The sequence below is a fragment of the Pituophis catenifer genome, unplaced genomic scaffold (assembly GCF_029215685.1).
Source record: "Pituophis catenifer annectens isolate HBS135680 unplaced genomic scaffold, rPitCat1.0.hap2 SCAF_1, whole genome shotgun sequence".
In the NCBI taxonomy this organism is placed as follows: Eukaryota; Metazoa; Chordata; class Lepidosauria; order Squamata; family Colubridae; genus Pituophis; species Pituophis catenifer.
In genome coordinates, this window is record NW_027256881.1 from 313852642 (window position 1) to 313880094 (window position 27453).

General features: G+C 36.1%; 1 protein-coding gene across 2 annotated transcripts in view; it reads left to right on the forward strand.

Annotated features, from left to right (window-relative positions):
* The window catches only part of RCOR1 (REST corepressor 1), a 174305-nt gene extending 151604 nt beyond the window's left edge, over positions 1–22701 (forward strand). The window contains exons 8-12 of one of the 2 annotated variants that reach the window (XM_070931568.1): positions 16586–16798; positions 17850–17927; positions 18517–18574; positions 21483–21712; positions 22465–22701. In XM_070931568.1, the coding sequence (XP_070787669.1) occupies positions 16586–16798; positions 17850–17927; positions 18517–18574; positions 21483–21712; positions 22465–22506 (621 nt within the window). In that variant the 3' untranslated portion in view covers positions 22507–22701. The remainder of the gene's footprint in view (positions 1–16585; positions 16799–17849; positions 17928–18516; positions 18575–21482; positions 21713–22464) is intronic. The other variant, XM_070931569.1, reaches the window with a different exon arrangement.
* Positions 22702–27453: the final 4752 nt, after the last annotated feature.

A 27453-nucleotide genomic window follows, 5' to 3' on the forward strand; every position in this document is an offset into this window, starting at 1 on the left:
GAAGCTGATTGTTTTCAATTAGAGCAGGAGTAGGTAAAAAAATTGTAGCAATAGTTTTGCATCTTGCAGTGGACAGCATTTTACAGACTCCCAGAATGTCCTTTCTGCTTTTGGCATCTGATTAACATTGACGGGTTCTGTCAACAGCAGTTCATAACTAAAGATGATAGAAATAAACTCCTGCAAGATTACAGCTTAATTGCATATTATGTCCATGTGCAATTGTAGATGTGGAGAACTCCTCTGCCACAAGAAAAATAGATGTGGGCATTTTAATTTGAGTGTCATTTTGATAGTGTTTCATTTTACATTTTTGCAGTTTGTGTTCAAATTTTATGTGCTTGTCATAACTATTAGTGACTTCTTGGCATTATTTTTGTGTAGAGTCAAGGGTAAAAATATCTGTCATAGAAAATATTATTTTACTTCTAGCTGAAATTTGAGAGGCAACTTGATTCCTTGAGACAAAAATGAATGGTGTGTTCACATTTGTGTGTTCACATTTGTGTTCACATGGTGTGTTGCATTTGAATTGGTTTTTTTGTATTGTGATTGAAAAAAAACTGGCAATGTCCTTAGTGGATTTAGTACAGAAATTTGTCTTGAAAAGAAAAGTAAAACACACACAGGTAGTCCTCGACTTTACAACAGTTCATTTAGTGACCGTTCAAAGTTGCAGTGGCACTGAAAAATGTGACATGATCATTTTTCACAGTTACAACCTCTGCAGCATACCCATAATCATGTGATGAAAATTCAGATGCTTGGCAGTTGGTTCATATTTATGACAGTTGCAGTTCCCCCCTTTTCCGGCCTTCTGACAAGCAAAGTCAATGGGGAAGCCAGATTCACTTAACAACCAGGTTACTAACTTAACAACTGTGGCAGGAAAGGTCATAATATGGGGCAAAACTCACTTAACAAATGTTTCACTTAACAACAGAAATGTTGGACTCAATTGTAGTTATAAGTCCAGGACTACCTGTATTAAGACTACTATTTTTTTTTAGATCAAGTCTCATATGGGTTTTTGGTGGTGTGACTGGCAAATAAATAAGTTGCCTACTTATGCGCAAACTTAAAATGAACTTACTGTTCATTCATTTGAATCCTTATATACACATCAAAAATTTGTGTGTCCTTTTCTTTGTTTCTAACTCAAGGGCTGGGTGGTCTATGAGCCCCATGGGAACGTGACAGCACGTCTGGATTCCATTGCTGAAGTTTGGTAGTGAAATGGCTAAATTTCAGCAGTTACAATCCCCTCTCCCCACCTTTAGCAAGAATAAGGGAGGACATGAATACATTAAAAATAAGGGAGGACTTGAATACATTTTTAAAAAGCAAAATGCATCCATTCCAGATTTAAAATTCATCATTTTCCTTTTTCAAGAATGGAAAGGGGGAAAAAAAGGACCCTATAATTTTCCAACCTCACTCAGCTGAAGTCCATTGGTATCTTCAGATGCTAAACATTTTTTCACTTTTTTAAAAGCGTGCCTCTCTCCTAAAAAATTGCAGATTATTGTACTTGCACCTCTTTTGAGTCATCTACTTAGTAATCAAATTGGATTTTAATGGCCGAATTTTAATAAAAGCTTCATTAATATATAAATATCCAAAGACTTCTACTATAAATAAAATAATATAACACAATTAAGTTAATGCAAGACAAAGAGGCTATCATATATCAGTTGAAATACAACGGCATTATAATACAGAAAGTTTCATCTGCAAAAATATTCTTATACTGATAGGCAAAACCCCAGATTTCTGTTGCATTGTACATGATTTTATTGTAGTGTATGAGTACTTATTTTGTATATCTTTTTTTTGGCTTCTAGTTTGGTAAATAAATATATTTTGAAAGTCTACCCCTTTGATGGACATGGTACATTAAGTTTTAGTAAGGCAAATTCATTAAGACTATGTGACAGTGAATAGCACAATAGTGTTGGAAAGTGATGGGTGAATTGACCCCAACATAATTTGCAGTTTATTCATTGATTTGAGAATCCAATGTTTCGAATTTAGATGTAGAACACTGGATTTTCAGATTTCAGTGTAACTTCAAACATTCATACATAAGTGATACCAAAATGTATCTGGGGAATCTGGCATACATAATTGTATTACTATATGCATAAGTGGCATATTGTTTGCCAAAAATTTGTTATTATCCAAGCAGGAAGTAGGGTTTCTCCCCCCCCCCAATATGATTTATTGGTGTATGGTTTCAGAGCCAACAACTTAAAAGGGGAAAATAATAAAGTTATACCATACTATCTACATTGCAAGTAGGGTTTTTCCTTTATTTTAGAAACTTAAAGTTTATGGAACGCCTATCAATTTTTTTTTCTGGATATCATTTACCTGTTTTAAATTACAGGCATGTATTATGCTAGATATTATGAGCTGCCCAGATACATTTTGGAGTCAGGCAGTCCCCAAATCCAACCAATCAATAGCAAATAGAGGTAATTTTGAAAAAATGCAATGATTTAATACTAGGATGCTTAAAGGGAACTAAAACTGAAGATGAATGTAGTTAGACATATGCCTTGAGAGTCAAGAAAGCAGATTGTAATAAAATCAAATCCATACAAAAAGAAACTGGTAGAAAAAGGAGCCAGAGATGCATGGGAATTTCTAAAAAGGAGGTCGTGAAAGCATATTTGCAATTTTTTCCAACAAAGGGAGAGGGGAAGAAGGTAAAAGATGAAATCATACATCTTATTGAAGATATGAAAGAAAAAGAAAAAATCACATAGGAAGCAGAAAAAAATAGCAAGGCCACCCACAAAGGGCTCTCAAGACTTGGAAAGATAGTGTCTAGAAAGAATGAGACTAGATTAATGAAGGATGTAAAGAACAACAAAAAGATCTTCAGATACATTCAAAATAAAAGGAAGAGAAGTAAATGATTGTACCAGCTGCTCAGTAAGGATAACAATGGATAAGAAGTATAAAGATTGTATATCAGATATATAGATGATACAAAATTGGGTTGGATATCCAGTGCCCAAGAAAACAGAAATAAGATTCAAAATGAACTTGACAATTTAGAGAAATGGTTTAAAAAAAACCCAGAATGAAATTTAACAGAGACAAATGCAAAGTTCTTCATGTAAGAAAAAGAAATCAAAGTACTTGTGTAAAAGAGCTTGGAATTATAGTTGATTACAAACTAAATATGAGTCAGCAGTGTGACATAGTTGATGAAAGGGCAAATGCAATTTGAGGCTGCATCAATTGAAGCCTAGTTTGTAAATCACAGGAAGCGATTGTTCCATTTTATTCGGTATTCTTCATCTCCCATCTGAAATACTGGACACCATATTTTATAAAAGAGTCAGAGAAAGGTGCAGGTGCAGAAAATGGCAAAGCAAGGATGATAAAAGACAATCTGAGTCTTACAAAGCGATTGTGACAACTTGGCATGTTCAGCTTTGAGATAAGTCAACTGGGTGGGATCATACAATAGCATTTTCTAAGGACCTGAAGAGTAGTGAAGAGATCTGTCCTGGAGCATAGGATGGACTGAATGTCTATGGAGATTCTCAGTTATTCAGGTCATGGTTGTCCCAAGTGTTTTCTCAAGAGGCAACTGGACTTTCTGGAACAGAAAGTTCAATTGCCTCTTGAAAAAGCACCTTTGGGACAGGATGGACTAAATTCACAAGAAATCAGATTATATTGAATGTTACCAAGCACTTCCTACAGTGAGAGCAGTCTAACACTGGAACCATTGGCTAAGGGAGCTGGAGAGCTTGCTTTCAATGTGTTTATTTAATCAGAGGCTGGACACCCAAGTATTAGGGAATGTGGACTTTTGTCCTAAATGGAGAGTTTCTCTTTCTGTCTTAAATTAAATTAAGAGCTGTGGTGGCGCAGTGGTTAGAATGTAGTTTTGCAAGCTAATTCTGCTAACTGCCAGGAGTTCGATCCTCACCAGCTCAAGGTTGACTCAGCCTTTCATATTTCCGAGGTCAATAAAATGAGGACCCAGATTGTTGGGGGCAAGATGCTGACTCTGTAAACCAGTTAGAGAGGGCTGTAAAGCAATGTGAAGTAGCATATAAGTCTTAAGTGCTGTTGCTATTAAATTGCATCTTCCAACTCTGTAAATTTATGGTGCGGGTGTGTGTGGATTATTTAATAAAACAGAACAGAGAGGGGAAAAAAATAAGAGGAAAAATTAAAACAAAAATAAAAAATGCAATAGTGACAAGATAAATAGGATTCTTATGCATATCAAGATATATTTTATATTTTATATAAACATTTCAATAACAGATAACCATATTTCACTGTAATTGTCCATGCATAATCAGCATCTATAGGCATTTCATTCACAAGATGCAAGTAACTTCCTCTCTTCACTCCATCGGGTAATTGATGCCATAAATTTGTCTTTCTAATGTTTAGGAACTAATTCTTGGCAATAATAAGGGCACAGAGAATCAATTAGGGTAACTCTTCAGTTATGCTGTGGGAAGAAATAATTATGTATATTCATTTGACTTTGAAACAAAGTTTAATATTTTCATAGCCACTACTTGGAAATTGATTCACTGTTTCTTTATATGAAAAATACAAATTACACCAGTTCCAACCATAAAAATTATTTTACAATCTTGACTTGGATTACAAAATTTGTTATGACAGTACTAGACGCATCTTAAAAGCTGACTATTTAAACATTTCAGTGCCGTTACTTCTGAATCAGCCACTCCTGATTTCACTATATCACACAGTTCTATTTTACGGTAGAATGACACCCCATGGTTCAAGTCAACAAAGTAAAGAGTGTAATATAATGTGTGGATAACCTTGGAGAGTGAGAGGAAGAGATGCTGCCTGGGAAACAGAAGAGAAAAAGGAGCCCCATTAAGTGGCTTAGAAGAAAGAAAGAAATTTAGCACCTGCCCTAATTAATCAAGCTGGTAAAAGTGATGGGGGAAAATTTGTACCTTCAGATTTGCAAGATTCTGTTAATGTATAGCCTGATAATAAAATGGAAGTAGTTCATCTAGTTTAGTTTCATTTCAGGCTTCCTGTCTAGTTCACATATCACTATAATCATAAAGTGACTTACTTAGATTCATGTTGTATGAACCAGCCATTTGTAGCTTGTTTGTAGCTTCAAATCATAATCCAGCAGAACATGGATTAGTGCAGTAAATAAACTTTATCATTTTGTGGTAAAGTGGCTGATGTAATCCAGGTTCAAATCTCCATTCAGCCATGAAGCTCACTGAGTGACCTTGGAGTAGATATTGCTTCTAGTGCCTCTCAGCCTTTACCTACTTGGCAGGATTGTTGAAACGATGAACATTGAGTGCTGAGAACTAGGATTACTGCATTGAACAAGAGGATATAAAGAAGCAGATCTCTAATACTGAACTCTGGAAATTTTTCCTGTATCGTGTTTTTCTCATAATTTTTACAGTGCTATTGTTGAAGTGACGTGGATGAATTTATCTGATATTCTTAATAATGTAATGCTAAATAAAAGCTTCCAGTTTGGGGCTTAGTGTGTCATTGGTTGGTAATTAAAGACACATTTAATATAGTTCAAAATAAGTTAAATTGTCTTCATGCCAAATCCTCAGTCCAGAAATCTTAAGTGTGTATTGTATTTATATAATGCTGAGAATTTCCTTGCCTGTACCCTGTAACCCCCAGGTGCCTACAAATATAATTTTGCATTAGCTATTTCTTCCTTCATGAAATATGCGCTTATAATCTAGATCTTTTAACTAAAGGGCAGGAACAGCAGGTTATACCACAATACAGCTATGGAAAACATCTTGAGCATTCTTGAAATAGAAATAGAGCTTTTTAGCTTGATAGTCTTCCAGAACAGCTCACAACAATCTTGAACAGCTCTTTTTTTCTCAAAATGGGTGTTTTGAATCTAAAAGAATTGGAATAAAAATATTTTGCACATGCTTACACAAGCAGTAAGATGGCCAGAGAATCCATAGCTCTAGTGACACAACCGGGAAGCTGGATTTTCAGTGAAAACTTGGAAGACTGACTTGTTGAGTATAGGAAGGAGGTCACTATATGAAAAGTAATTCCCTGATTGCAGGACAAAGTATGTACATCTGTAAGAGAGCATCTGCTTTGGATGTGGAAGATCCCAGATTCCATTCTCCCTCCCTCTGTATTTCCCAAGGGAGCTGCGCAAGACTCCATCAGCAAACTTAGAGATTACTTTGGAACTGATGTAGATGAACAGGGATCTAGTCCTAAAACAAGAACCTCTATTGAGGAACAACAGTAGCATAAAAGCACCTGCTAAGATTTTTCCCTTTTACAATCCCATGTGTACATACTGGTACATTCAGTTAATAAAACCAGAAATAGGTAGAAAAGGGGGTGGGTGGGTTCTGATTTTTCCCATTAGAAGATGGGATGACTCCTTCACCAGGGAATAAAAAAATAGGAACTATCTAGACAGATGAACATCCCTCTGAAGCTATAGCTTGCATATACATCCTATAACTGTGGGCTCCCACAGCAGCAAAATTATTCCCTTACTGCTGTTAATAAAAGGAGCACCTTGTGGTAGGATTGCAGGTTGCAATACATTTATATAACCAAATATTTAACCATATTTTGCCAAATAAGCAATGGTTTGTTTAACCATATTTCACCATATATTTCTTTTTCTCCCAAACAAGCTTAACAATGTTAAAAACTCAAAGATGACTCCCCCCAAAAACCAAAACAAACTAGCTGTCTAAAAATATACAATTCAGACTTTTCCTTTCTCAAAAGTTTAATATTATTAACAACTACCAAAAGTTGTCCATCTCTTTCATAAACAATTGCTTATGTATTGCAGTGGCTGAGTTTTCACAGTACACTGATCTAGGACCAAACTAACTACATACAGATTTAGAACAAACTTCACAGATTCTTGAAATCCATATGTTGTGTGCTTTTGAATGTCAGTTTCTGGGGAATAATAAATTGCAGAAAGTTTTTGCAATTGTATTTTGCCTATGGGCTTCCCAGAGGCATCTGGTTGACCACAGTGGGAAACTAAGTGATGGATTTGATCAGTTTGTTTTTGCAGAGTTATTTTTATCTAGATTCAAAGTATGGTGTAAGTGTAAAGATAGAAGATATGTTTCACAAGGCCAATATCTCAAGTTCTTAAGAAAAGATGACAATGTTTTTTCTTTAAAGTTTCGTATCAGTTTTTGGCACTACCAAGGTTACAACTATATTAGCTGGATGGCTGTTCAGTGAGAGGTGTATAATTAGCTAAATTTTAAAAATCTTTTTAATAGACTTTACATTTGACAAATGTAGGCTTTGGGAACTTTCGGGGAAGACATGGCAACTGAAAATGAAGAGCCAGCAAGTAGACTGCCTGTTTATAATTCCTCTCTGTACAAGAGAGGACTTGAGATCATCCACACATTCTCCACACAGTTGCTTCTCATAAGGAGACTGCAACATAGCAGTCTCTAGTGGATTTGAGCTCTGGGAGATGAGGGGAATAGCCCTCTTTTTTGCACAAGCCACTGTTAGTACTTTCAAACTGGGTTGCATATTTCTTTTCTAGTCACTTTCAAAAATGGCTTTGTTAACTGTTTTAGATTGATGGGTATTACATCATTGGGTGTGTTTCTTTCAATCTTAGTGTAAAAGTTTTGAATACAAGTTTAAGGACTTAATTTTTTATTCTTTGGGAATCAACAGCAAAAGGGTAATTTCAGTTTTGATTTTGGAAAGTTACAAAAAGAGAATGATCCAGATGGATTTGAAATAAGATTTTGAAATTAATTATAAGAATCCTTCCCATGGGAAAATAGTTTCATTTGAATTCTTTTTTTTTTAAAAGGATAGGATGAGGAGGCTGGATACTAGGGGGAACCAGAAGGAACTAATTATTACAATTAAATGAGAAGAATGCTTAAATGGAGCAAAATATTTTAACTTTGGAAATATAGAAGGATATTTTTGAACAACGAACCCAGAAGTTAATTTTGGGTTTGCCTCTTGAGTGTGTTTTAAAAAAAAAGAAAGACTGAGACCGATTTGAACATGGATTTTAAAATGACAGGGTACAAGAATCATATAGAAAACGATACTGTCATCAAAAAGAAACTGGCTGATGTCTTAATAATGAAAAGAGATAAACAAATAACATATCAGAACTTGGATAACTTTCTTATATTGAGAGACCTATTAAAACTAAAGTATTTTGTGAAAAGGGCAAAGGAAAAATGAAAGGAAATCAAGAACTAGAACATTATTTGAAGGGATTAAAGATCAAGATTGTTAAAAGTAAAGGGAAGAAATATAAAATTTATTTATTGATCACGGTTAAAACAAACATGTTATTTCTGATAATATTTAATGGACTTTGGCTGATCAGAACTGAATGAGAAAGCTTTAAGGATGTATTGTATATATAGGTAAGACATGAGATATGAAAGCCATATTTGGTGATTTTGGTCCAGTCACTCACTCACACAGTCCAACCCACCTTACAGGGTTCTTGTAGAGTAAATAGAAAGGGGAAGGTGTGTTGGATATGTTCGCTGCCTTGAGTTGGGTGTAAAAATAATAAAGGTATGATATAAATTTAAAAAAAAATATGGGAAGAAGAAATTTATTATATTTTAAGATGAGATAACTTACTAAAGTTGTTCATATTTGTGATGAAAAGGGAAGTCATTTCTTTTACCATATTCTTATTTTTTTCTGTCTTATTTTTTATTATTTTTATTTTCTGCACTTTCTACTTTAATTTTATTTTTCTTGGTAGTAGTTTTTATCTTTTAATTATAATTTTTAATAACATTATTATAAAAAAAAGATAAATGCAGGCTTTAGTTCTGCCTATCCCCATAAGCTTTGATTTGCCATTGATTCCCTGCAATGCTGTCCAGAACAGTGGACGTAGCCATGCAGAGTGAAAATCAAAGTTAATTTGTATCTCCTGTGTTTTCCAAAAGGAAAGAGATGGTTGTCATATTTTGAGTTTGTCCCCTTTCCAGATAGTATAACGTATGTTGATTTATACTCCTTTGTTTTTTATACACTCTTACAACCTTCCTAACCTTGTACCTTTCAAATGTGTGGGACATAGAATCATAGGTGAAAGGGGGCCTTGAAAATTATTTAGTCTCTTTCCCCACTCACTGCAGGAATCCACTGTTATAGCATCACTGACAGATGGCTATCTAACCTGTTTAAATCCTTGCAGTATAAAAGATCCTGCCTGTTCCCAAAGCAGTCTATGTTTATTATTAGGAATTTTTTCCTGATGTCCAACTGAGATCTACTTCCTCATAACTCTTTTGGTGTTCTGCAGCAATTATGAACAGTTCTTCATCTCTTCTATAATATACCTGTTCAGAAATCCTATTATACTCAGTGCCTCCATGAATTCCTAATAAGACCCTCGCCACCAGCCCCTTCTTTGTCTTGGTTTCTTTCTGGATAGGCTCTAGTTTCTCAGACCCCATCCTAATTTGTGGAATTGAGAACTGATTGCAATATTTTAGGCACAGTCTAACACATGCAGAATAAAGAAGAACAATGACTTTTGACTTCAATAATCATAGTTCCTTAGCTAGCATTGCTATAAGCTGCACTCTCACTATAGATGTAAGATTTTTGGTTCAAAACCCCAGATTAGGGATCTTGATATAACAACAATAACAACAATAACAACAACAACCCACGAAGTGACATTCATAGGTTTTACCTGCCAAGAAGAATAGGGGACAGAGGGCTGTTGCAAATCCATCAAACTGTAGAAGAAGAAAAACGGAGTTTGAATGACTGTGTGAACCAAAGTACAGAAAAATTGCTGCAGGCTGTGAAAACGGAGAACATTATTAAAACAACAGAAACAAAGACAGAATATAAGGAAAAACAGCTAGATGACAGATTAAATAGATGGAAAACCAAAGCACTGCATGGACAGCACTTGAAAACCATTGAAGGAAAACATGATAACAACTTGACATGGACATGGCTTAAAATGGGAACCACCAAGAAAGAAATGGAAGGTTTAATACTTGCTGCTCAAGAACAAGCACTGCAAACTAATGCCATGAAAGTGAAGATACAAAAATCTACTGACAATCCAAACTGCTGACTTTGCAACAACAAAGTTGAAACTCTTTCACATTTAATATGTGAGTGCAGCAAAATCACACAAACTGATTACAAAGCTAGACATGACCGAATTTCTAAATTAATCCACTGGTCATTATGTACAAAATATGACTTACTTGTATCCGAAAAGTCATGGGAACATAAAGTGGAAAAAATTGTTGAAAATAAGAAGGGGAACATCTTGTGGGACTTTCAAATACAGACGGATTGTCATTTGGAACACAACACGGCAGATATCACAGTTGTTGAAAACCGAAATGTACAATTTATTGATATCGCTGTACCAGGAGACGCCAGAGTCAAAGAAAAAGAACTGAAAAAAAATCATGAAATATCACGACCTGGCCATTGAAACTACGTGATTATGGATGAAACATGTGACAGTGATATCCATTGTCATCAGGGCACTTGGCACCATGTCCAAGAATTTTACAAAGTACATCAAGAAATTGCAGCTTCCTGCAATAACACCAGTGGAACTGCAAAAGACTGTGCTACTCAGAACAACATACATTTTAAGAAGATACTTGGTCGATACCTAGGATGCTGGCAGCAACCTGTATCAACTATCAGAGCCAATCAATGATATTTGTGATATATTTTTAAATGTTCAGTTGACTGAGTTTCATGTTTAATGAATAAAAAATATAATAATAATAATAATAATAATAATAATAATAATAATAATAATAATAATGATGATGATGATGATGTTACCACCAACAGCAAATGCCGCCTCTGCAATGAGAAAGATGAGACAGTCGACCACCTGATCAGTGGGTGCAGCAAAATTTCACAAACTGACTACCTACAACGCCATGACCGTGTTGCTAAAATCATTCACTGGAAATTGTGCCAGAAGTTTGGATTTGAGTACAGCAAAAACCACTGGGAACATCAGGTTGAGAAAGTTTTAGAGAATGAGAAACTCAAGATCTTGTGGGACTTTAGGATTCAGACTGACAGGCACTTGGTCCACAACACACCTGACATAACAATAGTTGAAAAGAAAAAAGTATGGTTCATTGACATTGCAATACCTGGTGATGCACGAATTGAAGATAAGCAGCAAGAAAAAATCACAAAGTACCGGGACTTACAAATTGAAGTTGAGCGACTGTGGAAAAAGAAATCGTGTGTTGTCCCGATTGTAATTGGAACCCTCGGAGCAATACCCAAAGGGCTACCCCGCTATTTAGAAATTCTAAATTTGCCGGACTTGAACATTTTGACTACAAAAAACCACCTTACTCGGAACAGCTTACATCCTCCGACGATACCTTAACAGTTCCTAGGTCCTTGGTTAGGACTCGAGCTGCTGAGCTATTAACCAGCCTCAAAGGCTGTGAATCTCACTAAAGATTAACCAATAAATAATCTCGTCATTTTGCCTATATCTCTTTTATCCAGAGGTGAAATTTCCATTCCCAAGCCACTCGGGGGGGGGGGGGGGGCAGCCAGAGGTGGTATTTACCAGTTCTCCAAACTACTCAAAATCTCCGCTACTGGTTCTCCAAAACCTGTCAGAACCTGCTGGATTTCACCCCTGTTTTTATCTGAAATACTTATGAAAACATTTATAATATCTCTTTTATGCAAGTAATGTGTGCATGCTTGCTTGTGTGTCCAGTGATGACATAATTTGAAGTAGAAGGATGTCCTATTTTCCCACTTCCTGCTTTCAAGAAGTGGTGGGTTTATGTGGGGGAAATAATTAGGCATTTATTTTTATTTTATTTTATTTATTTATTTTATTTTATTTCAAATTTATATACCGCACCTTCTCCCAAGGGACTCAGGGTGGTGTACAGCCAGATAAAAACATACAATACAAACATTAAGAACAATTAAAAGAATATATATTAATTTGGCCCCAGTTTAAAATGACAAACCAATTAAAAATTAAAAATTTAAAAATATGTTAAGCATGGTTCAGTCCCTGTCTTATTAACCAGTCCACCATCCACTTTTACTTTGCAGATTTTGTAGTGATACAATTAAAAGCAACAAGCAATCTTTCATGGAAAAAATTGTTAAGACAAAGCTAACTGGTCTACAGCTCTGTAATCTTGTAGGTGATATAGCTGATTATCCAAAATTATCCCAGAACATTAAATCTGAAAGAGGATGTACATTTTTCCTTTACTGTCATATTTTTCTAGAAGTAACATGCCTATATTCCCCCTCACCTGCAGAATTCATAGCTTTATCATTCAGTTAAACAGTATTAAACATTATTATGGTAATAGGGGATATTTTAAAATATTTTGTTTCAGTGTTCACATCACAGTTTTCTTAAATTATATTAATGACCTCTTCTTCCATTCTAATAATTTTTTAATTTGTGTTATAGCTTAACATAAAAAATAATATTTCAATATTTGCACACAGGAGGAAAAGTAAAACTATTTTCCTACATAAACCTAATAAGGAAATGTGAATCTAAGTAGAGTTCTTTAAGTTCAGTTACTCGGGAGCAATATAGCAATATCCTTGCTTAGCAAGGTTGATTACCAATAGCACTTAGACTTATATACCACTTTGGAGCGCTCTCTAAGCGGTTTACAGAGTCAGCATATTGCCCCCAACAATCTGGGTCCTCATTTTACCGACCTCAGCAGGGTGGAAGGCTGAGTCAACCTTGACCCAGTGAGATTTGAATTGATTCATGACCATTTGAAGTTATAACAGTCTTTTTAAAAAGCTACTTATAACCCATCCTTGAAGTTACAATTGCTGCATAGCACCACCACCATTTTGGCCTCATGATTGCTTTTTGAGCATTTGTCAACCATCTCACATTTGGGGGCAATATGTGTTGTGGTTCGCCAGCAGCCTGCGGAGCTGGCAGCAGAGTCGGACAGCAATGAGGCTGAGGAAGAACATGGGCCAGTCCTGGAGGCTGGGAAAGGCCCGGATGAGGGTTCTGTGTCGGAGGTAGAGATGGGGCCAGCGCCATCGGGGAGTGATGTGCGGACTCCGGAGCCTCCAGAGGCTGACAATAGAGAGACGGAGGAACAGGAGGAGCCTGTTCCTAGTGCACGTATGAGAAGAGCTGCCAGAAGGCAAGAGCAGCTAAAGTAAAGAGGATGACTCGGGAGTAGGGCCAAGAGATGATTGGTCCCTCCCATAAGGCTTAAAAGACCAGCAACGGCTCTTGGGCTCTTTGTCGGAAAACTACGTTGATAGTATTGCTGCACTTACCTCTTGTTGGCGTCTTCTGTTTTTGAACTTTTGCCAAGAGAAGCCTTTGGCAGTTTGCCTAATTATACCAAAGTTGGTGAAGAATTTGTGTTATGAAGAGTTTGTTTTAATTTAGTTTGGACTACACTGAGAATGAATTAATTCTCACCTGTTCAAAGTCTGTTTGTTTTGGAACTGTTTGCGTCGATTACTACCTACTTGGGCCTGGGTCACAACAATATGCTGACTCTAAACCGCTTAGAGAGAGCGGTAAAGCTATTTGAAGTGGAAGTCTAAGTAGTGTTTCTATTTACAAGTGGTTGCCTAGTCCTGTGGTCAGATGATCATGATTTGCTGTGTTTTTGCCATTTTCCATTTACAGTGTGCAATGAGAAATATCTTCGCCAAGCATCTCTAGTGGCATGTTTCTGTTGAAAATGTATTTGCCAGATGCCTGCCAAGTTGGCTTGCATCTGCTAGTCAATGATTGTTTGTGGCATCAAAAAACTCACCATGTTTTTCTAAGTTTTCAAATTTACAGAAAGGTTGAAAACATGAATGGTGACCGCCTATCTTTGTGCTGAAATGTGACAGCTAAGAACTAGGAGACTCTTCCATAGCCTAAGCTATGGAAGAGATAAAACTGGAATTTAATTTATTCAATACTATAGAGAGATGAACTCTTACCACTTGTAAGCTGGTGAGAGGTGTTGTGGATGCTTTGATTTTTCAGTGCAAAACACAGTAATATATAAAACTGTCCTTAATCCCTATTATGTTATTGACCTATATAGATCAAGCTATTTTCTGCTAACAGTAGCTAAGATTTTCTGGCTAGACTTTTGCTGGGAAACACAAATGTCCTTATAAAGGCATATCTCTATCCCCTCATACATTGTTTGTTTTGCATACTACACTATTTTTTCCTTCCATTCAGTTGTGTCCAATTCTCAGAGACTTCCTGGACAAATGTACAGTATGTACATATAATGTCTTAAATAAACTGCAGTTAGCAAAGTTCACCTTAACATGCTAAACTTAAACCAGATAAACCCATATAATACAGCTTACTGTAATATGTGAAGTCAGTCTTTCAACATAAGTACTAGATGAATGCTGCATGTGGCTTTGAATATGCTTCAGTGAATCAGTGTGGGCAAAGGATCATGTCTAAGGAAGACAAGGAGCTTAATTACGGTATATATATATATTAACTTTGGTTGAGGGAAACTGTCTTGGGAAGTGTTTCTTTTCTTCTTTCCTGCCAGCCCTTCTCTGAATCCCTCTCTCATGTATGCCCAGTCCGTTACTGAGCATTCTGTGTTCAGTACTTTACTCAAGCTAGCAAAATCCTAATTAATGCTAGATCAAGTTTGTTTTCAAACCAAAGACCAGCATCAAGATTGAAAGCTGGTTTAAGTCACTGGCTTAAGATCAAAGGATGATTAAAATCGACTAGTATTCCTTCAAGGTGCACATTCTAATAAAAAATGGTTAGAAATGGACAGAGGGAAGCAGGCAGCATGACTTTTCAGGTAAAATGGACTTGTCAAACTAAGGTGAGGCTCATGCACCTCCCCCCCCCCCCCCTTATTGGAAGAGGCAGAATCTTCTGGGAATTCTGTGTATACTGTACAATTTCCGGTTAAGCTTGGAGGTTATTTTCCTCAGAGTAGGAAAGCTCTGTAGTGGTTGCTTGATGCCTCTATGCTTTGCTGTTTTCATTTGAAGAAAGGCAGAAGCAATTATGGCTTTCCCTTAACAGGGAACTTTTTAAGGGTCTTTTTAATATTCTGGAGACATGTCCTTAGTGTTATCAAAAGATTCAGTAGAAATTTTAAAAATTACATTGCTAGTGGAGTGGCAGGCAGATCTAAGTGTTCCTTTGCAGGAATCTAAAACAGTGCTTCAGATTCATTCTTTATGTTTCATACTTGTCCCTGAAAGACCTTTTTCTAGGGCAGATTTCATACCAATGCAAAAATCTTTATCCCTCAGTTTTGCAGTGCTGCATATAAAAAGGAATGAGCTTTAAGGATTAGCCTGCAATCATCTGACCCTTCATGTTTTGTCTTAAATTAGTTTCTTCTTCTTCCCCTCTGGCTGACACACATGAAATTGCATATCAAACATAATTTTTAGATTTTTTTTTTTAATTCAACCACCCCCATGCTCAACTGAGATATCTTCCTTTATTTCTGATACACTATTAAACTGAGGTGCTGATGGCCAGAGCTTGGAAAGAGTGCTTTGGTTGGTTTTCAGTGGCATGCTTGGAATGTATGGTGGATGTTGGATGTATGGTGGATGTTGTCACTTTAGTTCTCTATGGGGGTATTGAGTCCTTTTCTCAAGATGGGATGGTAATCTTTGGTAAAAGAGTATTTCTCATATATGTTGGAGTTATTGTATTATGTGTGTTTTAGGGTTAGTGTATTTATCTTCTGTTTCAGTAACAGAATGTAAGGAAGATACTTCCTTACATCTTACTTAGAGCCATGTTGGTACAGTGGTTAGAATGCAGTATTGCAGGGTAATTTACTGCTCACTCCAGGAGTTCGATTCTGAGCGGCTCAAAGTTGACTCAGCCTTTCATCCTTTCAAGGTTAGTAAAATGAGGACCCAGATTGTTGGGGCAATACGCTGACTCTGTAAACTGCTTAGAGAGGGCTGTAAAGCCTGTGAAGCGGAATATAAGTCTAAGTGCTATTGCTATTACTTCATTTTAACAAGATGGGTGCATTTTGTGCTCTTGTGTCTCTTCTTTCAGTGTTGTTGTTACTTTAATAGAAAAGTACTTGGGCATCACCAACAAACTGTCCCACAGCTCAATGTGCAGAGAGCCTTATATGATTTTAAAAGATGTTTGGCCAATGGCAAGCTAGAAGAATGATGCCATGATGCCTTTGTACTGGACAGGCCTACTGTGCCTTTTTGAAGAACTTTGAAGGGCAAAATGGATGCTCTAAAGATTCAAGAACTCATATTTAGGGATATTCTGTGTTCTGGGAAGATTTAAATTAGATGCCCATTTCACCCATTAAATTGTGAAAATGCTGACCCTATCCACTGGTTTAGTAAAAAGATGAAGCAAGGCAGTTTATCCCTTTTGTAGTTGGCTTTTGTAATGCAGGATCTTGGAAAAAGAATACACTTAATGACTGTCCACCTCAGGTTTGGGGCATGTTTGGAAGTGGCAGTAGTTGTGGATAGCTTGTGGTTGAATCATCAGGCTTACATATGGTAGATCTCTCCTTTGCAGATTCCTCCCGTGGAAACAATTCCTCAGGTAAAGAAAGAAAAGCACAGTACCCAGGCTGCTAAGAACAGGGCCAAGAGGAAACCTCCCAAAGGAATGTTTCTCTCTCAGGAAGACGTGGAAGCCGTGTCTGCCAACGCAACCGCTGCCACCACTTTGCTCAGGCAACTGGATATGGAGCTCGTCTCCATCAAGCGACAGGTATGTGTTTTCTCCTGGCAACAGAGCGAGGCTTCTTTTTAATCATCTGATACATATTTTAAACAATCTCAACTTCACAGCTCCCTGGGAGGATTTATAGCTTGGGTGAGATGTTTTGCATCAGGATGAGACCTGATTAACAAGCTGTCAGTTGCAGTACATTTTAGAGGAGAATTATTTCAACTTGGCTTTCTATTTACAGTGCAGCAAGATGAATTGCCAACTTCCTGTATCTTACTCAGGACGTCATTACGGATTTCCATAAATCAGTTTCCATGTTTCTCCACACTTTGGGCTTTCTAGTTTCTGAAAACTTTTATATCTGCACTGGTCATTTGTTTGGTCCCATGGGCATCCATGTAACAATGATCAGTTCCTTTTATATTTGCCACATTGTCTGTTCTACTTGACATTTTAAAAGATTATTTTAATTTAAAAAGACATTTAAATGGAAAGCTGTGGATTGCAAAACACAACTTCAACCTTCAGCATCACCAGAGTTATACGTTTCACTGGCAGGTAGATAGATAGCTTTTATTATGATCAGACGGTGAGAAAAAAACCTCCATAGGCATCTTCACAAAATAAAAATAATGAGTGGCTCCAGTTCAGAGGTTGAGTTAGGCTTGTTGTTTTTTAAATGCTGTGGTGTTCAAAAGAAAGACATAGGCAAGCAATGGGAACGCAATCATTTTAACAATGTAAGGGTTCTGTTGGGAATCATCCAACTTAGTATCTTTTTCTTTTTGCAAGTATCAACATTAGAAAGTCCCCAAAGAGGCTAAGAACGAAAGAGCCTATTCCCCATTATTGCTTCTCAACTACTTAGTTATTGGATGTTTGGGTGGGAGGGAAAAAGGGCAAGACCCCAGTCTTAGTTGGGGAAGGAAACTGTGGTTCTTGGAGGAATGGGGGCTCTTGTTTAAATTATTGGTGGGGGGGAATAGATAATATTCCCCCCACCAATGTTTTAGGGAATATTTGAAATTAGATCAAATTTTATGCAAACTTTGTATGTTATCCATACTGAAAGAGGAACCTTTCTTTTCAGATTCAAAATATCAAACAAACAAACAGCTCTCTGAAAGAGAAACTTGAAGGGGGAATAGAGCAATATAGGTTACCAGAGGTAAGCTTGTGTTCTAATAGGAAATTATGTTTTTTTCCCTTCTTTTCTGAAGTTTATAGAAGGGCACCTGACTAAGTTGATCAAATTTGCCATTTATCCCTATAATTACATTGGGCTGCAAAGGTCTTTCAGGAGCTTCTGAGGCCTAGTGCAATTTGGGAAATTACCCCAGTTCCTTTTCTAGCTCCAGTATTGGAGTTAGGATGAGAAGAGATCCACAGTTCACAATCAGGAAGATACTAAAAGCCATAGTCCAGAAGCCCTCCAATTTTGACTTGGTTGACAATGCCAACCCATGCATGGACTCTTGTAGCTAACCTTGTGCTAAAATCATTGACCACTTCCTTTATCCCTTTCTGCTGTTATAAATTAAAATGTTGTTAACTAAATAATGAACTACCTCTATAATTCCACTTGAAAAGATATTTTTTTAAAAAACATGCTGAAAAGAATAATGCAGACTTTATTTAACAAATGACTGCTCAAGCAATGTATTCATTTTTTCATTTGTATACAGTTTGAGGGCTGAGGTTTAAAAGCACATCTGTTATCTAAGTAAATTATTCTCTTTATGTTTCATGATGCTTAGGTAACATTGAAATTTAATGCACGCTGGACCACAGATGAACAGCTTCTTGCAGTGCAAGGTATGACGTTGCAAATATATTCCTGTCTGTAGGAAAGATGACCCTGTGTCTTGATTTATGATGGAGCATTTCCTCATTGGCCACTGAAATAATTCACCAAATTTCTGCTTCTGACTCATGTCTTAGGGTTTGTGCTAACCTTGGAGACCTGAACTGCATTTACTGTAGGGTGGTCAAACTAATTCATTTTTGCATTGACAGTTTCCCTTATGCCAGATGATGACTGACCCAGTTCCTCATATTCCAAGTCATGATTATTGGTTGAAGTGGGTGCAGTTTGACTGGATATGCTAGTCTTATTCTTGTATTTCTGACTCTGTGTGTGTGTGTGTGTGTGTGTGTGTGTGTGTGTGTGTGTGTGTATTCAGTGTGCATATTTTAAACATAAGAATAGTTTTTGTGTGTATACAAAATGTGCCTAATTTCAGCCACTGCAGGAATACTTACAAGAGTGTGCTTACAAGAAGAGGTCTTTGTTTCTGCTTTCGTCAGGTTGTGGAAACGTATTTATTAACATAGAAATACAGCTTGGAGTCCCTGTGGGATTACTCATTAGCATTTATTTCTTGATCAAATTTGTATGCCCAGGGGCACGGAGCATATTTGATAAGAGTCATATGTGGTTTGTCCAGGCAGAGGAGGCAAGTCTTCTCAAACCTACATTCTATTCTGCAGCCAGTGATGCTGTTTTTATACCTATCTATGATTCCCTTCTGAGAGCCCTGTTTCTCCTATCCACTATGAGAAATGTGAATGTCCCAGTGATAAGTTGAAACAGTGCTCCCCTTCCTGCAATAGTGGTTGGCAATGAATCTGCAGGTAGATGGAATTGTGGCTGAGTAGATTCAAGTACAGCAACACATCTCGATTGAGCGATAATACCGCTAGCATTAATGCAGACTAGGAAAGGAAGGCATCATCAAGGCCATAGGATTTTGCCATTGAGGAAATGCAGTGGTAGCATTTGGATCTTGCTCACAAGATGCCAAAAGGAAAGGAGAAACCTCTGGAGTAAGAGGTGTATTAGCCACTTAAACGATCACAAACAATTGTAGAAATCCAGCCAGCAAGTCTTGAAATTGATAAGCATACTATTTAATGATGACATTTACACAAATTCATTAATTTCAGGGGATTGTTGCATATCCAGATTTGAGAAGCTCTGTATTAATCAATTAAATATTTTAGGAATAGGATAGTTGCTTGTGCTGTTAATATTTTGTTTCATTTTAAAATGATTTTGAAATATTTAAACCAAGAATGTGAATATACTCACATAGATGGAATAGAAAAATGTATCAAACAGATTAAAAAGGGGAAATAATTACACAGATTACAGAGTTTAGTTTTCTTGCTGACTTTTTTTAAAAAAATGAACAATTAACATTAAAATCACCATATTCACCTCATTTATTTATTTATTTATTTATTTGTCAAAGATGTACAAGATAACAAGTATAGATATGAACATAAACAAAGGAAGCAAATACAAATAAATGGGGGTAGTAAGATAGGGACGGTAGGCACGCTGGTGCACTTATGCACGCCCCCTTTACGGACCTCTTAAGAAGGGAGTGAGGTCCATGGTAAAGTTTGAAGTTGAAACTGTGAGAGTTTGAGGCTGTAACAACAGAGTCGGGTGGACCATTCCAGGCGTTGACCATGCTGTCGCTGAAATCGTATTTCCTGCCATCAAGTTTGAAGCAGTTTATCTTGAGTTTGTATTGACTGTTTGCCCATGTACTATTGTGTACACGTGTACTATTAAAACTGAAGAAGTCATTGACAGGCAAGATGTTGTAGCTGACAATTTTGTGTACTATGCTTAAATCGGATCTCAGGTGGCACAATTTCAGATTGTCCAAGCCCAAAATTTTAAACCTGATGGAATAAGGAATTCTATTAATTCTAAACCTTGCCTCGATATGATGTTTTTCATCATGAGAACAGCATACTAGATAGCATATTATATTCACTGGGCTAACCAATGGTGAAGTCCTTCATAGTACTCTTGATGTTTGATGGTGTATCAAGTTTTTAGGATTGCTTCACTTTTAAAAGATTGTTGCTGGGTTTTAATTTGTTTTTAACATTGTTCATCAGTTAGGCTTTTCAATTGAATGGCCTTAAATTAATTTATAACTATCATTTTATTTACACTTTGGGAGAAGCAGTGATAAGCAAAGTACACAAAAGAAGAAAGAATTATTGGGGGGGGGGGGGGGGGGGAGAGAATCCCAAAGTGTGGGATAAGAAAAATTAAAAGGAAATTTAGTTAAATCTATATTTGGCCATAAGAAATATAAAATGCTTTCAAACATAGTTTTAGTAACATAATTGGTTTAATTGGTTTTATGATAAGTGTAAGTTGTTAAGTTTATTGTAGAGTTGTCTTGCATGAGATTGGTGGCCATGTTTGATAATAAAATAAAATAATAAATAAATAACCATATTGAGGCAGAATCTTAAGAAAGCCAAGATTTACCACTCTTCTATAAACCTATAATTGGTTTAGAAACAGTGTGACCCTTGATGTATCCCTTAAATCTAGTTGTTGACTTTGAAACTATAAATAGTATATCCATTCCATCTCAAGGAGGTTCATTTGCTGTGTCAATAAATTCTCTACAGCCTCTACAGCATGCATTTTTTGCAGTACTGTTGATGCAAATACGCGCTCATCAAGTTTTATTCTGACATCTCATTCAAGGTCACAAGGGGATCTAAGTTAAATTCTCACAGCCATGTCTACTGGATGATTTTAGGCCACTCAGTCTAATCTAGCACCCTGCATGCTTGGGAAAATGCATGCTACTCTGAACACGATTCCTTAGTATGAGTTTGAAGGTTATATACATTGTCCTCTGGGCTTCAGAAATGGTACTGATAGATCTGTTTTCTTTTATAGCAATCAGGAAATACGGTCGTGATTTTCAAGCAATCTCTGATGTCATTGGAAACAAATCTGTGGTGCAAGTGAAAAACTTTTTCGTAAATTATCGGCGGCGTTTTAACATAGACGAAGTCCTACAGGAGTGGGAAGCTGAGCATGGGAAGGCCGAGACAAATGGAACCAGTACGCAGAAACCTGTCAAATCCCCAGATAATACTATTAAAGTATCTGAAGAAGAAGATGAGGTAATAGTAGGATTTTTTTTTAATTACTTGAGAGCAGTATGTATTTATTGTCCCAAACTGGATTATAGTGTTTTTGGTAGCATCAACTCTTTGGTTAGCTTTTGGTACTATATAACCATGCTCTTTGGAAATGGATATCATCACTTAAGGTCATGGTTGTCCCAAATGTGCTTTTCCAAAAGGTAACTGGAGTTTCTTGTTTTTGTTTTTTTCTTTGAAAACGTTTTGCTTCTCATCCAAGAAGCTTCTTCAGTTCTTGGATGAGAAGCGAAATGTTTTCAAAGAAAAACAAAAACAAAGTCCAGTTGCCTTTTGGAAAAGCACATTTGGGTCTCTCAGAAGTGTATTATAGTGTGGCTTTAGACTAATATTATTTGTAGTTTTTAATTTATTTTGGCATTGAAACAGAAATGTATAAATTTGCGGCCAAAGGGACAAGTTTGACATTTGTGCTAACATTTTTTTCCTCTTTCTCGCTTCATTGAAAATAATGCTTCTGACAGTAGAACTTGGTATTTCAGAATTCTATTCATTTTAGACTATTGATTGAGAATTCCAATAATAGAATCTGAGGAGAGAGAGACTTATTAATTCATTGCTCTACATAATTATCTGTGGTTTTTCCTTTCTTTCAATGTCTGCTCTTCTTTCTTAAAGCAAAAATGAAATGAAATAAAAGGGGTATGTGCACTTGCATAAAAAAATAATTTTAAAATGTTGCTTACTGCTACCATCCTTTTCTTCTATTGCAGGCTACTTCGGTTTTGGATGTCAGATATTCATCCACTTCATGAAAAACTTAGGTAGCCTAGAACAATATTATGTTTGACTACTATGTTATCTGAAATATCAGGTATTAGCAAAACTTCGGACAGCCATCTGCATCATAACTCTGTGGACAAGCAGCTATTACCAAAAAGAAAAAAAGAAAGAGAGAAGACAGATCACAAATATGGGCAAACACTTCTGTTCCTGTTCTGTATTTGCCTTAACTTTCTCCTCAATCTTCCCAACCAACCACGATTCAATTTCTGCAACTTCTGGAACAAGCTCTCCGTTTTCAACACCATCAAGTTTTAAAGCATCAATGACTTCTTGAACCATATACATCCCTCTCTGTAAACTTTGATTAGCCAACCTGGCTCCTTGTCATGCTCACAAGTTACCTCCTGACAGCAGGGGCATTTCTAAAACATACTCTGTAGTAAGATAATAGTATGCATTTCTATATGCCCTTGTATGATTTAAACTTATTTTTTATGATATAATCATTGCTGATAAGGTAACCTTTTATTTTATTTTTTTAATGAGTGAGTTTTCTGTTAAGAAAAGTATTGTGTCTATGCTGATTAATCCTTTCCAAAGTTATGTCCTCCAGTGGCCCCAATACTTGGAGGCACACTGTGGAGAAAGCTGTGCTAGTTGGGCTAGTAGTTTATTTGAAATTAATAATTGGGGGGGGATGTGATTTTCAGAATAGAAAACAGATTTTTCCTGTGTCTTAATTCTGTTCTTATAGTCAACTCCTCTTTAGAAAGCTCACTGATATTAATTGTGATTTTTATTATTATTATTATAATGAACCTTTTTATTTAGTGCAAAAGGGAATGTGCAGTGTGTAAGCTTGCTTTGATTCTATATATGCATATACTTTCCATTCAGTGGACTTGATTATAATCTCTAGGTGAGTAGCAAAATAAGTGACTTGATTGGATATCCAGGGGTTTAAGACATAGCAACAGCTTGTTCTAATTTGAGGTGCTTTTAGACCACTGCATTGGGGATCTCATATTCTATTGAGGTGAGTGGAAGCTACCTCTTAGCTTCCCATGGTTAATTGCTGGTCTGGATGAAAGCTTAGTAGCAGTAATCACAAACCCAAAATAGAGTGCATCAGTACTTAAAATGTTTGTTGGCAAGTAATCTTCCAGTCATACATTTTATTCCATTTCCACCCAACCCATGGCTCTCCTCAGATGACTCCAGGCATTTGGCTTTGAAAGCATGGGATGTCCATTCTTCTGAAAGATGCACAGATATGGGGTTTTTTTTTAATCAGTGAGTTCTAACAATAGAAAGTTAAGTTAGTATTTTAATTGGGCATGCAGCAATATTTTTCCCCACATTGATTTGGTATCTTCTCAACTCAAATGCACAAATCAGATAAAAATGAACTTGTAACTACAGTTACTTTTTGAGTTCCTGAAGACAGTGTGTGAAATAATTTACAACCCTAGCAAGTGATCTAACAGTTAACAGCTGCAAAAAATGTTTCCTTCACTCACAGCTTATTATGTTAGGCCTTGCCTTTGTCAACTAGGATTGACTCACCTATTTACCAATTAATAATTAAATGTTGCAATGACACCACAGCAAGTGCCAGAAAAACACCAGAAATGTTTGAGTTGGGTGAGCCCGGTCTGGGTATAACCATTAAGGAAATCTTTCTTTGTAAGAGGAGAAGCCATAGACAAGTCTTAAGAATCAATAGAGAATAAATCCTTTATGAAGAATGACAAACAGCTGGTCTAATATAGAACAGAGAAGTGGAAAAGCCCTAAGATGCATATGGCAAGACCCATGTGCCTCCCCCCTCCCTCCCAAATTAGCTTCCAGTAATGCTGCTTTATGTTTATCAAATCTGATTCAAATTATCGGCTCTGGGAAATGGATATTTTGTGTATTTTAAATACCTGGTTCATGCTTCTCCAACTTGGCATTTCAGGATGTGTTGATATTTTAGTCTTTAGTTACGCTGTTTGGAAATGTAGGCATCATCTGGAGGGTGCCAGGTTGAAGAAACAGATTTATTCTCTTTATGTGAAGCTGAGTGTTTGTTAAAACACTTTCAAATGTTTTGATAAAGAATTGGCATATTTTAACTATGTTATAATTGGCATATTTTAACTATGTTATAAGGCAAACTTGGTATAACATCCAGTCCTTTTGGGTGGGTGGGTGGATGATTTTTTAAATCTAGCTACAATGGTAGGCAGTGTGCAATTTTATAAAATCTGAAAAATATCTATGTAAATATTTTATATTCTATTAGCAAAAAAAAAATTAGAATAAGATAGAGCAGCTGGAATGGACTGCCTGAAATCTATGTTAGCTAAGAGCTAAAATGTATGATAATTGCTTTATGTGATGTGTGTAATGTTGGGCTGTACCATTTTAGACTGCAGCAGAAATTAAACGTTCATAAACTCCCCCATATTTTTATACACAAAAATATGGGAGAGCTTATGCACATCTTTGTACATTGTTGCATGCACACATTCTACTTAATTTCCTTGGTCACGAATGGGTTGAACCAACTATAATGGTTGGACTAGCACATCATGCTAAGCCATAACCCATGGTTCACAAATAACAGTGGTTATAACTATGGGTCATACAAGATGCTAAACCAAAACAAAATGAGATATATTCCCCATTTTTTTATATCTGAAAGAGATATTGCATTGATATTTGCCAAAAACCAGTGACCCAAATTGCCGAGTCTTTCTAAATTACTGTCTTTTAAACAAGTTATAACAATGTTTGCACTTTTTAAAAAACATTGATATGTAGGTTTCTTAAAACAAATTTACAGTTCACTTCTTTCATCCCTGTTCATTTCAGTAACATATATACAACATTCCATCTTCTTAAATGACATTACTAACCTCTTCTAGTGACCCTAAAGCTGTTTAATCCTACTGTAAAACAGATGAATACAAAGCAGTGGTTCCTTTTAATGTGGTGCTAATAATAATCCATAGAAGTGGTTTGTCCTTCTTCTCCAAACAGGTCCCAGGGACCTCCTGAATAGAATGAGAGATGAGGAACCGGGCTTAGGAAGTCATAGTAACTGAACAGAAATCTCTCTCATGAGCAAAAACATAACCTGTATCCCATCCAGGTTTTGCTAGAACAAAGGTGAACAAGACAAAAGTTCATTAGGTAACTAGTTCCTTGAACATAAATGAATTAAATCATATTTTCATTATGACATTGTTAACATTTAATCACTGCTCCAGCCTCAAGTGGTACAATTAAATGATGAATCTAATAATCATGTGGCTTAGCTCTGAATACTAATATGTTGCATTGCTTTCTTCGGTGAATTTACCAAACAATATGATTAGAAAAAGATTCAGTTTTGGCTCATTCCCCTGTGGAAATTGACACAGAATCCCTCTATGAGGACAATACCTTATGTATATTTTCTCATTGTTTCATTACTATCATATTGTAGATTTCCCCCCTGTTAACTAAACTATGCTTGTAATTGTTCCATTGTGAAATGGGAAAACTTATTTAGCTTTTAGCTTTTCTTAAAAAAAAAATCTGATGTTTTGTATGGGACAAACCAGATTTGTTTTTCAAGCATTATTTAATCAAGGCTACATATACTGATTTAGAAGAGTCCACAAAGATTGCTACATAATATGTAAAACTCACATTTGTTTTCTTAAACTAGCAATGTGAATGTTATAGTTATATATATTTTGTGGAAGATGGAAAATTTTATTTCTTATTAGGTATAAATTATTCTGCATAATTATAGTATCACAAAAAGTGATACTTCTTTTTTTAAAAAAAAAAAACCAGCAAAATCCTAGTTTTAGAAATCTTAACCAATGTATTGTATATGCACCAGAATTTTACATTTGTTCTATTTAATTTTTAAATGTAGTTGTGTAACATGACAGTAAATTTTTCATTTTCCCTGCCTCCCTGCTCCATTAGAATATGTTATTACTTGAATATTATATCTTAACTAGACTGAAATGCAGCAATTAAACATCTGTAATCTAGAATGAAGGGAACGGGGGAAGCAATATATATGATTCCATGTATAATACAGAACTTCTTGCAACATACATGTACAATCATAGTAGTAGTTATAATGGTAATCCTGGCAAACAGGCTGTTGTATACATATTTCAGGGATTTCTAAATACGTTTTGTGAAGTTAACCTCTTTTACTGATTCTTTCTTGTTAATAATAACAGTTGCAGTGATAGTGGGATATTGCACCCACTGGTTTGAGGTCCTGGTCCATGTGTGACTGTTACCCCATATCTACTCATTTTCAACAGAAGCAGTGAAAGGAACCTCTTGCCATTTATGACTACACAGCTGTGAAGTCTTCAACATATTCAGGAAATCTGCATTTTTTGATGTAGGTGAATCTGGTCTTATCTCTGCTTTTCATGTCTTCTGCTAACCAGGCAGAGATCAGACCCAATGAGTGTTGTGCATGGAGGGTAACTGTGGAGAGAGAAGACGTTGGTCTTATATCACTCTGAAAGTGAAATTAAATAAGTGAATTAGTAGTCTCTTCAGCTATGTGTAATTCTCTAATAGGAAGAAAAAGTTCCCTCTTTTTTAAAACCCAATTGCAGTATCAGCAGATCAAATTCAAGAGAGATCTGCTTCTTGGGGTAGGGGGAGAAATCTAAAGGTGTCTTGAGCTCAAGGAATTAGATTGATTGTTCTGTGGCTTTTACTCTGGGGTAAAACAATACCCAGATTTTCTCTGCACTTTTTTTTAAAAAAGGTGTTAATTATGATCTTGGCAATTTCCTCCATTTTAGATCACTTTTGGCAAAAACATTTTAATTTAAATTCTCTCCTCCTTTCCATCATTCTAATAAGATGTTGGTATTCTTGCACATCAAATACGAGTCAATCGTTTTGTTAGGTTAATAGCTCACTGCATAAAAGGGCTTTATAAAATTTGGAATTTAACA